Source organism: Triticum urartu, chromosome 2A (genome assembly GCF_056163025.1).
Source record: "Triticum urartu cultivar PI428250 chromosome 2A, HENAU_Tu73, whole genome shotgun sequence".
NCBI lineage: Eukaryota > Viridiplantae > Streptophyta > Magnoliopsida > Poales > Poaceae > Triticum > Triticum urartu.
Window position 1 is genome coordinate 357073753 of NC_141874.1, and position 11833 is coordinate 357085585.

An 11833-nucleotide genomic window follows, 5' to 3' on the forward strand; every position below is an offset into this window, starting at 1 on the left:
CTGATTCTGAGGATGAAGACTATGTGACAGAGGAAGAGGCCACCTCCAAAAGAGTTGAGCCAGCTCAAGGCTCAAAGCCAGGGCTGAAAGTCAAGAGGCCAGCAGGCAGGCAGCCAATGTCAAAGGCTAGAGTATCAACTGAGAAGCCTGCACCTGCTCCCATTGAGCCCATGGCTGCTGAGAGCAAAAAGAGGAAAGAGAGGGTGAAAAAGACTGTAGCCAAAGTGCTTGGGAGAGCCTCCATCATGGTAGAAGAGGAGGAGGAAGAAGAGGCGGCTGCACCAGCGCCCAAGGCAGCCAAACTCATGGGAGATGCTATAAGGTCAGGAACAGCTGCATCCAAGCCCAAGGAAACACCTAAGGCTGCACCTAAGCCTAAGAATGCACCAAAGAGAAACACACGAAGCATCCCAGCTGCAGAAAAGAACAAGGCCCCAGTGCCTGAAGCTACTGAAGAAGAGGAAGAAAGTGTCCTCCGGAAGCTCAAGCCCAAGATCCCAGACCACAATGATGGTCATCTCGTGGCTGAGGACATGAAGCTCAGGAGAGACTCAGGGCTAAGGAAATGGAGAGAAGCAGACCCGTATGCTTCTAGAAGAAGGACTGCCGTGGATTACAGGTTTCATACAAAGGAGCAACAAGACTTTTATGAGACTGTTTTGCTTGACAAGAAGCCAATCGTTTGTGACATGAGATGGGTCGACTGGACCTATATCAAGGAGAATGAAGAGCACTACCCAGGAGTTCAGGACAGCTTCAGAGCGTGTGGAGTAGAGGACTTTGTTGGGCAGAAGCTCACAAAGTGGAACGAGGAACTCATCATGCAGTTCTACTCCACAGCTCACTTTTATCCGGATGGAAGGATTACTTGGATGTCTGAGGGTACAAGGTACCAATCTACAGTGGCTGAGTGGGCACAGATCATCAATGCCCCAGAAGAGCAAGATGGGGACTTGGACATCTATGCCAAGAAGAAAATGGACCATAACTCCATGTCTAACATGTACAAGGAAATTCCCAATGAAGCTCTTGACACATTCAAGTTTGGCTCAGTGCACTATCTGCTCTCAGGATTGCCTACTATCAATTGGATACTAAGGCACACTCTGTTGCCTAAGTCTGAAGATCACAAGATGATCAGAGGTCATGCGATCAACCTGCTTCATGTCTTTGACGTGCCTCAGAAATTCAAGGTCATGAGTCTCATTGTGGAAACCATTAAGAGGACAGCTGCAGATCAAAAGAGGAGCTGTGGATATGCCCCTCAGATTCAGGAGCTCATCAACTCCAAGATGGGCACGCGCATATATTTGTTGGATAAGGAACACCTGCCCATCCGTCCAGATTTTGAGAACAATGAAGTTGTGATGACAGAAAATGAGCCATCGTCTGCACAAGCATTTGCAAAGAAGGAGAAGGCGAAGAAGGAGAAAGCTGCCAGGATGCCTACTCAAGAGGAGGCATCTGAGTACTTCTTGAAGACCAAACAAGAGCGGCTCAGTTACTTGATTGCATCCTCACTGAGAATTGAGCAAAATCTAGCCAACCTCACTAAAAATCAGCAGAGCCTAGAGAGGATCATGGAACAGAAGTTCTATGACTTGGATGTGAAGGTAACAGAAGTCCAGTCTGCAGTGGAGCAGCTCCAGGAGGACATGAATGAGAGGAGAGGAAGGTCTACCACTCATGCTTTTTCTAGAGTGCCACGAGGCCCGAGGTCGTCTGCCGTACCAGTTGCTGACACCAGAGCTACAACTTCAGCACCAGCTACAGCCTCAGCTCCAGCGTCAACTTCAGCTCCAACTCCTGCGACTACTTCAACATCTACAGAAGCCTTCGTCCTTGGCGTGATTCGGACTCCACCACCACCTGAAGATCAAGCCTGAGCGACGACTTAGCACTATGATTTTTCTAGGAACTTTTTGGTAACTTGTTGCCAAAGGGGGAGAAGATGTATAGATCATAGGCTTCGAGAGAGAGAGTGTTGCTTTTCTCTCTTGTTTTATTTGGTGGTTTCTTCGAACTTTGTTTGCTTTTGTGTGTGAGATACTACGTCCTTATGTTTGTGAGACATCGATGATCATGTGTTTGATCATAAGCTACACTTAATGTTTGCTTAATGCTTGCTTAAATATTATCATTCTATCTATCGTTTGTGATCATTCACTATTCTTGATGATGAGTGCATGTATTTCAATCTTATCATTTTGAGCGCTCCACCAAGATGTATGTGACATGGAAGAGTAACCCATGACTCTAACTCTTTGTGCATTTGCAGTCCAAAGCAAATTTTTTAAATATGCACAAATTTAGGGGGAGCTCTTACTTATCACATACTTCTCAAAGCGACGATATATTTCATGCTTATTATCTTTTGTCGAAGCTTTGATCTATATGTTGTCATCAATTACCAAAAAGGGAGAGATTGAAAGTGCAACTATCCCTAGGTGGTTTTGGTAATTCATAATAACATATAGCTCATTGAGCTAATGCTATTCCAAGATGATTATTTCAGGAAAGCTCAATGATTGGCATGGCATGGATATGAAAGTGGAACCCTCAAAATGCTAAGGACAATGGATTGGCTCAAGCTCAAAAGCTCAAGACTCTTCATTTTATATTTTAGTGATCCAAGATCACATTGAGTCCATAGGAAAAGCCAATACTATTAAGGAGGGATGAGGTGTTGCTTAATGAGCCTCTTGCTTCATGTGCTTAATGATATGCTCCAAAATCCTCAACTACTTTCCCATATCCACATATGACCTAAACTCTAAGCCAAACTCGGTCCTACCGATTCTTCCTATCCGGCGCCACCGAGTTTCACTTGTCATTAGCCACTGCCAAACCCTAGCAATTCGGTCCTACCGATAGGGATCTCGGTCTCACCGAGATGGGGTTGCAAACTCTCTGTTTCCCTTTCGTAACTTTTCGGTCCCACCGAGATTGCAATGTAAACTCAGTGTTTCCCCTTTGTAACTTTTCGGTCTCACCGAGTTCCACTCGGTCCCACCGAAAGAGCAAATCGGTCCCACCGAGTTTGCCTGACCAACTCTCTAGTTAGCTTATTACCAAACTCGGTCTCACCGAGTTTGTGTAATCGGTCTCACCGAGATTATGTTATGCCCAAACCCTAACCGAATCGGTCCTACCGAGTTGCATGTCAGTCCCACCGAAATTCCTAACGGTCACTAGGTTTACATTTTCGGTCCGACCGAGTTTTATGATTCGGTCCCACCGAGATTGGAAAACTGTGTAACGGTTGGATTTTGTGTGGAAGCTATATATACCCCTCCACCTCTTTCTCACTAAGTGAGAGAGCCATCAGAACACACACATCATTCCAACTCATTTGTTCTAAGAGAGAACCACCTACTCATGTGTTGAGATCAAGACATCCCATTCCTACCATATAAATCTTGATCTCTAGCCTTCCCAAGTTGCTTTCCACTCAAATCTTCTTTCCACCAAATCCAAATCCTATGAGAGAGAGTTGAGTGTTGGGGAGACTATCATTTGAAGCACAAGAGCAAGGAGTTCATTACCTACACACCATTTGTTACTTCTTGGAGAGTGGTGTCTCCTAGATTGGCTAGGTGTCACTTGGGAGCCTCCGACAAGATTGTGGAGTTGAACCAAGGAGTTTGTAAGGGCAAGGAGATCGCCTACTTCGTGAAGATCTACCGCTAGTGAGGCAAGTCCTTCGTGGGCGATGGCCATGGTGGGATAGACAAGGTTGCTTCTTCGTGGACCCTTTGTGGGTGGTTGCTTCTTCATGGGTGGAGCCCTCCGTGGACTCGCGCAACCGTTGCCCTTGGGTGGAGCCCTGTGTGGACTCGCGCAACCGTTACCCTTCGTGGGTTGAAGTCTCCATCAACGTGGATGTAGGATAGCACCACCTATCCGAACCACGGGAAAAACATCCGTGTCTCCAATTGCGTTTGAAATCTCCAAACCCTTCCCTTTATATTCTTGCAAATTGCATGCTTTACTTTCCGCTGCCAATATACTCTTTGCATGCTTACTTGAATTATGTGATGATTGCTTGACTTGTCCTAAAATAGCTAAAATCTGCCAAGAACTAAAATTGGGAAAAGGTTAAGTTTTTATTTGGTCAAGTAGTCTAATCACCCCCCCTCTAGACATACTTTCGATCCTACAACTGGGTTGTGTTCCAAGGCATGGAGCCCTCGCTACTCCGCACCCTGAAGCTCTATCGCGATGAGACGGTTCTCTGGCGCGTCAGCCTTCTTGTTGAACTTCGTTGTGTTGATGATGGTTGGCTGACTTGCTCCGACAGTGTCGCCCACACCCACTGAGCACCCTCTTGCTCGATGCTCCGAGCATGCATGTTGCGATTGATGTACATGCAAGAGCATCTCCAGCCGCGCCCTCAGAAAGGCCTCCCCAGGCCTTTTTTTCGCGCCGACGCAGATAAAACGGCCCAATCGCGTCCCCAGGAGCCCGATTTTCGCCGGCCTGGGCCGAATTTAAAGTCGGCGGACCCAGGCCGAACCCGGCGCGCTGGGAGGGGGTGCTCGGGGGCGCCGGGGCGAGCGGTTTTGGCGCGAAAGAGCCGCAGGCCCGCCGTGTCAGCGACACCGCACGTCTTCTTCCCCGAACGCCTCGTTTCCCACGGGGAATCAATGGCAAGGCTGTCGTCGGTCAGCCTTACCATTGATTCCTCACGGGCGACGCGTCACGGGGCGGTGCGCCGACGCCTCCCCTCCCTCGCATGCGTACACACGGTGCGGCGCCGCTATATAAGCCGGCGGCCTCCCTCGCCTCTGGCCACACCAGCCACACCAGCCTTAGCCCGCCCTCTACCTCTCCCGAGCGCCGCCGAGCCCTCCCTTTCCCGAGCGCCGCCGCCGAGCCCTCCCTCTCCCTCCCTCCCTCTCTCGATGGCCGAGCGATTCCCCGGAGATGAGGCCGCGGCCAACGGCTTCGGCCGCCGCTCCCTCCGGAAACAGGAGTCTTGGCTCCTGTTCCAGGCGAACATCCCGGCACCGCCGGACATGCACGCCGGGCCAACGGGGTGGAGACACAGCAACGGGGGAGTGCCCATTCCACAGTTGCACGACGCCGTGGCGAAACCGGGCTACTTCGCAGACGAGGTCGACGTCATGCGCGCCTCCCTCACCGACGCCCAGCTCGCCCTCCCCGAGTACGCCGCCGACAACATAGCGGCGTGGATGGCGTACTTCCAGCGCCGGCAGCAGCAGAGGATGGCGTCCACCAACGACGCGCCGGCGGTGGCCGGACCGAAGAACAGCGACGGACGCCACCTGTGGTGGGGTGTCCCCGGCCGCACCCTCGAGGGTGTTCTGACGTACCTCGAGGGCGGCAACAACCCGCCGTTGGCATAACCCCCGGCGAGGGCGGCCGCCACGGCCACGGCTCACCGCCGACGCGACGGGCAATGGTTGCCCAGGAGGTTCGGCGCCTCTTCTTCCTCCTCCTCCCGCTCTTCCTCGCACTAGTCCGGCGCTCCGGCGCTGCTCGGCGTCAAGGCCGAGCCCGCGGCGAAGAAGCCGCTCGGCCGGCGCACTCGCAGCGCCGGCATCGTCATCAATGAGGGCGGCCGGCGTGCCCCCTCGTCGGCTCCTCCGCGCTTCGTCAAGCCCAAGACGGAGCCGGGCCTGGCGCCAGTGAAGACGGAGCCGGGCCTCCCCGCGGTGAAGACGGAGCACGGCGGCGACGTCGAGCTCGACGACGACGCGGCCCTAGAATGGGCGCACACGAACTCCCTGAAGATGGCGAGGGAGAGCCAGTGCGCCACCCTGCGGCGATTCGCGCAGCGCCGCCGGGGCCGCGACGAAGGAGGAATCGTCGTCATCGAGAACAACGACGACGACGCCGCGCCGCCGGCACCAGCCCGCATAGGCGACGCCGGTCAGGGGTCCACTAGGGACGGCCGCGTCAAGGAGAAGCCGGACGACGACAATGACGACGGCGACAGCTCCGCTTTTAGCCAGTTCTTTTAAAAAAACCCGCTTTTTTAATGTAATATATGCCGAACTTCGCCGAACTTTGAACTTTGCTATATTTTTTAATTTTTTTAACGCGCCTGGGGACGGCCCTAGGACCGGCGGCTGGGGACCAACTCGGCCCTAGGCCGATTTTTTGCGCTGGCTCACCCCAGAGGCGAATTTATGCGCCTCCTGGGACCAACGGCTCGAGATGCTCTAATGATCCTCCACTTTCAACGAAAAATCAGGTGGTGAAAACTCCCCTAGCCTGAAAATTTAAAAAACAATGGGGGTGTGGCTCACCGGCCACCGCTCACATGCACCCAGGATTCCAACTTTCTCTCTCCGTGTTTGTTGCCCAATGTTACACTGTACAAAAAAATTCATGTGCTGTGTAGCCTGAAGTGAGGAGGGTTGGTGCATGTTTGCCACCTAGAGAGAAAGTGATGCCTCCGTTGTCTTTTCTCCTTTGAGTAAAGCAAAGGAATTTTGTGGCAAAAACAGTAGTGAACAGATAGAAATTATAGGAGGTACACAGGCCAGCCGGTTGTGGCGTCTTTCCTCGGCTAGTTGGTGTTTCTAGCCCCTTTTGGCTCCGTGTGAGCTGTCTGTGCTTTTTTATTAGTTGTGAAGACCTTCGGAACCATGTTGACACTACTTTATTTGGTTAATAAGATGGCCGTATGCATTTTTCTGATGCAGAGGCCGGGGAATCACCCCTTTTCCAAAAAAAACACAGATCCCGGGCAATGTTTCGTAAATAATCACAACATATGAAGTTGTTACACAAAAGAAACATTTTCTCGCTAAAACAATAAAAAAAAATACACTCTGAATTTACTAGTTCACTCCATCTCAAATTCTTTTACTACTTCACTCATCCATTTTTGCTGCCAGGCCGAGATGATTCTAGATTCTTTTAAGAAAAGAATCTCTGTGTGCAGAAGAAGTTCACGCTAAGCAGTGTTGTCACTAGTATAATTCTTTCTTGTGATTTAAGCTGTGAAACAAGAAACCAGGCATCAAAGCGTAGTGTCCCAAAAGCAGCAGTAAATCACACTGTGATTGGGTGTTGCTTGCTTCTCCATCAGCTGAATTGTCATCATATCCCTATCAATTGCACACGAAACATTGATGCCAGAAAACAACAGATTGCTTACTTACACTCGAGCTTTAGTAAATCTCAGCAACGTCAACCAAGCAACCAACCAGGAAACAAGAGAGATATCCTGCTGCTTTGTGCTTTAGCAGAAACTTACGAATGAAAATATTGAGAGAGATCCCAGAGAAAAGGCACAAGCAGTAAAGAAAGCAACCATTTGCCTGCCGAGCCCTTTTTCCCGCCGGGAAGTGCTGATTTTATTTTGACGAAGCTGCATTGATGATAGATAGTGGAAAGGGAGAGAGAAAAAAAGGCAGCACCGGGCTCACACCCCCTTGTCCCTTTGCCAGCCTCCGTTTCTCTCCAGCTCAATCATTCTGAGAGCAAAGAATCCGTCTTGTCCCTTTGCCCCGCGGTTGTGCCATCCCGTGATGCCCCGCCTACCTCTGCTCTGCCACAGTGGAGTATACTACTCTACTCTACTGAGCAGAGTAGAGTACTAGACGACACTAAGCATATGATTCCCTCCCTTCACAAACCCCCAAAACTAAAAAAGCTTTTTCAAGCTGTTCCATTCACTTCACTTGCATGCACTCATCTCATTATCATCATTCAAAGGTGAGGTGTGGTGAGGTGAGGTGAGGTTCCGTTTAATCTCTTGCACTTTCTCTAGGCTATAGTAATAATATGGTTAATTTCTATTGCCAGTTCTTCATGCTGACATAGTGTGGTTAATTCCTCTTGCCAGTTCTTCAATAAAGGAATGCAAATCTGGTGATGTTTCTTGAGGGAGAGCATCTTGTTCTTGCTTGCTTTGCGGTGTCAAGGACGGACCACTGGTTATCCATCAGTCGGCCAGATCGCTGTGCGGACTGCACAATGTTTTTCTGGTGACCAGTATCTATCTCCATTAACTGTACAAGCTCCTCTCACATTAACTTTTCTGAGCTCTCAAACTCGACTTTTCCTCCCAGTCCCAGTGTCCAACAACTTCATTTGCTAATCGCTTCTGCTCCTGCGCTAGAATCCCACAATCACTATTCTTGGTTCCTCAGCTTCTTGATCCAGGAAGAAGCTGAAAGAAATCTTGTAAAAAATGGGTGGCCATGCTCTGCTCATCTTGCTGTCGGTGGCGTCCCTGTCATTGCTGCCGGGAGCCATGCCGTTGCAGCCCTCACAGGCCTGGTCCCTCTTCAAGCTCCGGCAGCTCCTGGGCGACCCGCCGGTGCTCGGCACCTGGCGTAACTACACCGACTTCTGCTACGGCGGCGACTACAAGACCGCCTCCGCCTTCGTCGAGTGCTACGAGGACAGCGTCACGCAGCTCCACATCATGGGCGAGCCCGGCGCGCGCCCGCTCCCCACCACCTTCTCCATCGACGCCTTCTTCACCACGCTGTCCAGGCTGCCGGACCTCAAGGTGCTCACGCTCACCAACCTCGGCCTCTGGGGGCCACTGCCGGGGGGGAAGATCTCCCGCCTCCAGAAGCTGGAGATCGTCAACGTCAGCTCCAACTACCTCTACGGCGAGCTCCCGCGGGGGCTGTCCCAGCTCGGCAGCCTCCAGACGCTGGTCGCGGACCACAACATGCTGGGAGGTAAGCTGCCGGGGTGGCTCAAGGACATGCCGCTGCTGGCGGTCCTCAGCCTCCGGAACAACACGCTGCAGGGGACGCTGCCGGAGTCGCTCAAGGACATGCCGTCGCTGAGGTCGCTGGTGCTGGCGTCCAACAACCTCTCCGGGAACCTGCCGGAGCTGAGCAACCTCCAGGTGATTGACATGGCCAACAACGCGCTAGGGCCCAAGTTCCCGCGGCTGGGGCGGAAGGTGGCCAGCGTGGTGCTCGCCGGCAACAAGTTCAGCGACGGCCTCCCCGCCGACATGCTCGCCTCGTGCTACCTCCTGGAGCGGCTGGACGTGTCGGGGAACAGGTTCGTGGGGCCTTTCCCGGCGGCGCTGCTGTCGCTGCCGTCCATGGAGTACCTGAGCATCGCCGGGAACAGGTTCACCGGGCGGCTCTCGGGCAACGCCTCCTGCGGCGAGAACCTCCGGTTCGTGGACCTCTCGTCGAACCTCCTGACGGGGAGCCTCCCCGGCTGCCTGCTGGCGGCCCCCGGGAAGACGGTACTCTTCTCGGCCAACTGCCTTTCCACCGGCGACGACTCCCAGTCCCAGCACCCGTCGCCTTTCTGCCGGAACCAGGCATTGGCCGTCGGGATCGTGCCTGAGCAGGGACGCGAGAAGAGTGGCGCCAAGGCCGGTGTGGTGGCCGGCATTGTCCTTGTGGGAGCATTGGTCGTGAGCGCGGCGGTGGTGTTTGTGGTGAGGAAGGCGAGGTTGCCCAAGGCGAGGCCTGCACGGAGACTGGTGGAGCACGCGTCGAGCGCTTACCCTTCGAATTTGCTGGCCGACGCGCGTAAGAATCTTTGGTCTTTGGGTTGGGTTGGGTTGGGAGGCAAAAATGGAAGGAATGCTGCTGCTAACTTGTAGTGTTTGAACAAACAAACAAACAAACAAACAAACAAACAGGTTACATATCTCAGACGGTGAAGCTGGGGGCTCTTGGCATTCCGGCATACAGATCATTCTCCTTGGTGGAGCTGGAGGCGGCCACCGATAACTTCCAGGTGTCTAGCCTCATGGGGCAAGATGCTCATGGCCAGGTAGGTCTCTGTTTTTTAGACATCTACTATCTTATAGTGCTCAACTCATGAGGAGGTTATTATTGTTGTTGATGGTCAGATGTACCGTGGACGGCTAAGCAATGGGACCCCGGTGACAATCAGGTCCCTCAAGGTGAACAAGAGCCAGAGCTTCACCCGCCACATCGAGATGATATCCAAGCTGAGGCATCGGCACCTGGTGAGCGCGCTGGGGCACTGCTTCCAGTACAACCTCGACGAGTCCACCGTTACGCACCTCTACCTCGTCTTCGAATATGTGCACAATGGCAACCTCAGGGGCAGGATTTCACGCAAGTTCTTTTTTTCTTCTCAATCCCACTCACCTCCATTGTTACCTAGCTAGTGTTTTTGTCATATGTATAATCGGAAGTGGGGCTTCATCTTCAGAAGGAACGGAAGGCCGGAAGCTGTCGTGGGGCCAAAGAATATCGACCGCCATTGGTGTGGCCAAGGGCATTCAGTTCCTGCATGGAGGGATCATACCAGGCCTGTTTGCGAATAACCTCAAGATCACCAACATTCTTATGGACCAGAATCAGGTCCCCAAAATCGGCAGCTACAACATCCCCATTCTCTCAGAGACCATGAAATCAGAGGTACTCCACTAGACTAGTAATTAACTAACTTGTACTAGTTCTCAAAAAAAGAAAAAAAGACTAATTATTAACTAACTATGTTGTTGCTTTGGAGATGCAGGGAGGAGCTGGAAGCAAGTATCCACCAGATAGGTAGCTACTTAAATACATGGACTAGTCTTATTTATCTCAATTTCAGTTGGGCCGGTGTTGCTGAAAACTAGCTAGAATTTGCAGGGTTCCGAATGGTGATAAGATTGACATGTACGATTTTGGTGTGATACTGCTGGAGGTTATCTCCGGCAGGCCCATCAGTTCCATATACGAGGTGGAGATGATGAAAGAACAGGTTCGTTTCCTTTCCTTTCCTTGTCTTGTTGCTAAGTACTTCATCCGTCCCAAAATATAAGAGCGTTTTGTATAGTAGTATCAAAAACGGTCTTATATTATGGGAGAGAGGGAGTATATTATATACAGTATATAGTAGGGCTTGTTGTAATCGGAAAAAGTTTGTGGATCGAAAAAGTTGCAATCGGCGCTGACAGCACAAGGACCCAGCAAGAGGAGCAACTTGGTGGACCCGGCGGTCAGCAAGGCCTGCTCCGACGACTCCATGAGGACCGTCATGGAGATCTGCCTCCGCTGCCTGGCCAAGGAGCCAACGCAGAGGCCCTCAGTGGAGGACGTGCTCTGGAACCTGCAGTTTGCGGCCCAGGTGCAGGATGACTCACGCAGCAGCGAGGAGTCCCCGCTCTCGCCCTCGCAGCCCCATGCACAATCTGCACACGACTGACCCACCCCACCCACCGCTAGGGTACGTCTAATACATCTAATAACTTCCCGACGATGATCTCCAAAGAAATGTGCAACTAGGATCTGAATTCTGAAATCACATGCTCATCTTGCAGGCTCACAAAAATACATTGCCAAGCATCATCATGGATTCATGGCTCAAGGCAAGGATACAAGTGTACAGCAGCTCAAGCTGGACCCCGTGATGCATATAGAGTACTACAGTTTTCACCAAGACGCCACTGGATATGATGAGTTTTCAACTTCTCAAATTAAGTAGAACCAACCTTTAATGCACTCCCATAAAACCATTATATGTTCCCACAGTGTCCTGAAATTTCCACTTTGTCTAGTCTAGAAATACAAATTTGTATGGTTTTTGAGAACTAGATATTGTAATATTCCAATGCATATTGTATCTAAAAAATAATGCTGCTACTCCCTCTAATCCAAATTAATTGGCATAGATTTAATACAACATTGAACTAAATTTATACAAAAGCAGCGCCAATTAATTTGGATCAAAACATTATTTGTAACAGATTTGCTATTTTACATCTAGATATGAAATAACCATCTCACATCTAAAAGCAGAGTCTTTGGATCACCTGTTTTTAATATTTGTGCAAAACGTGATGGTGTGGCTGCTGCGCTCGCTCGTTGAGCCTTGTCTCACGCATAGCTCATGTCCACGTTGTTGCTAGTGC

At 51.2% G+C, this 11833-nt stretch overlaps 1 protein-coding gene across 4 annotated transcripts; it reads left to right on the forward strand.

Moving 5' to 3' along the window:
- The first annotated feature begins 7437 nt into the window (after positions 1–7437).
- On the forward strand, positions 7438–11564 carry LOC125537208 (putative inactive leucine-rich repeat receptor-like protein kinase At3g03770). 4 transcript variants are annotated; one of them, XM_048700505.2, is made up of 9 exons: positions 7438–7712; positions 7823–9491; positions 9605–9738; positions 9818–10049; positions 10147–10355; positions 10456–10487; positions 10563–10683; positions 10861–11148; positions 11243–11564. In XM_048700505.2, exons 2-8 carry the CDS (start codon positions 8171–8173, stop codon positions 11125–11127), a joined length of 2316 nt encoding a protein of 771 aa, XP_048556462.1. In that variant the 5' UTR covers positions 7438–7712; positions 7823–8170; the 3' UTR covers positions 11128–11148; positions 11243–11564. The 4 variants fall into 4 exon arrangements, with proteins under 4 accessions (XP_048556462.1, XP_048556463.1, XP_048556464.1 ...); XM_048700506.2 differs by having other exon boundaries at positions 7438–7707; XM_048700507.2 differs by having other exon boundaries at positions 7438–7692.
- Positions 11565–11833: the final 269 nt, after the last annotated feature.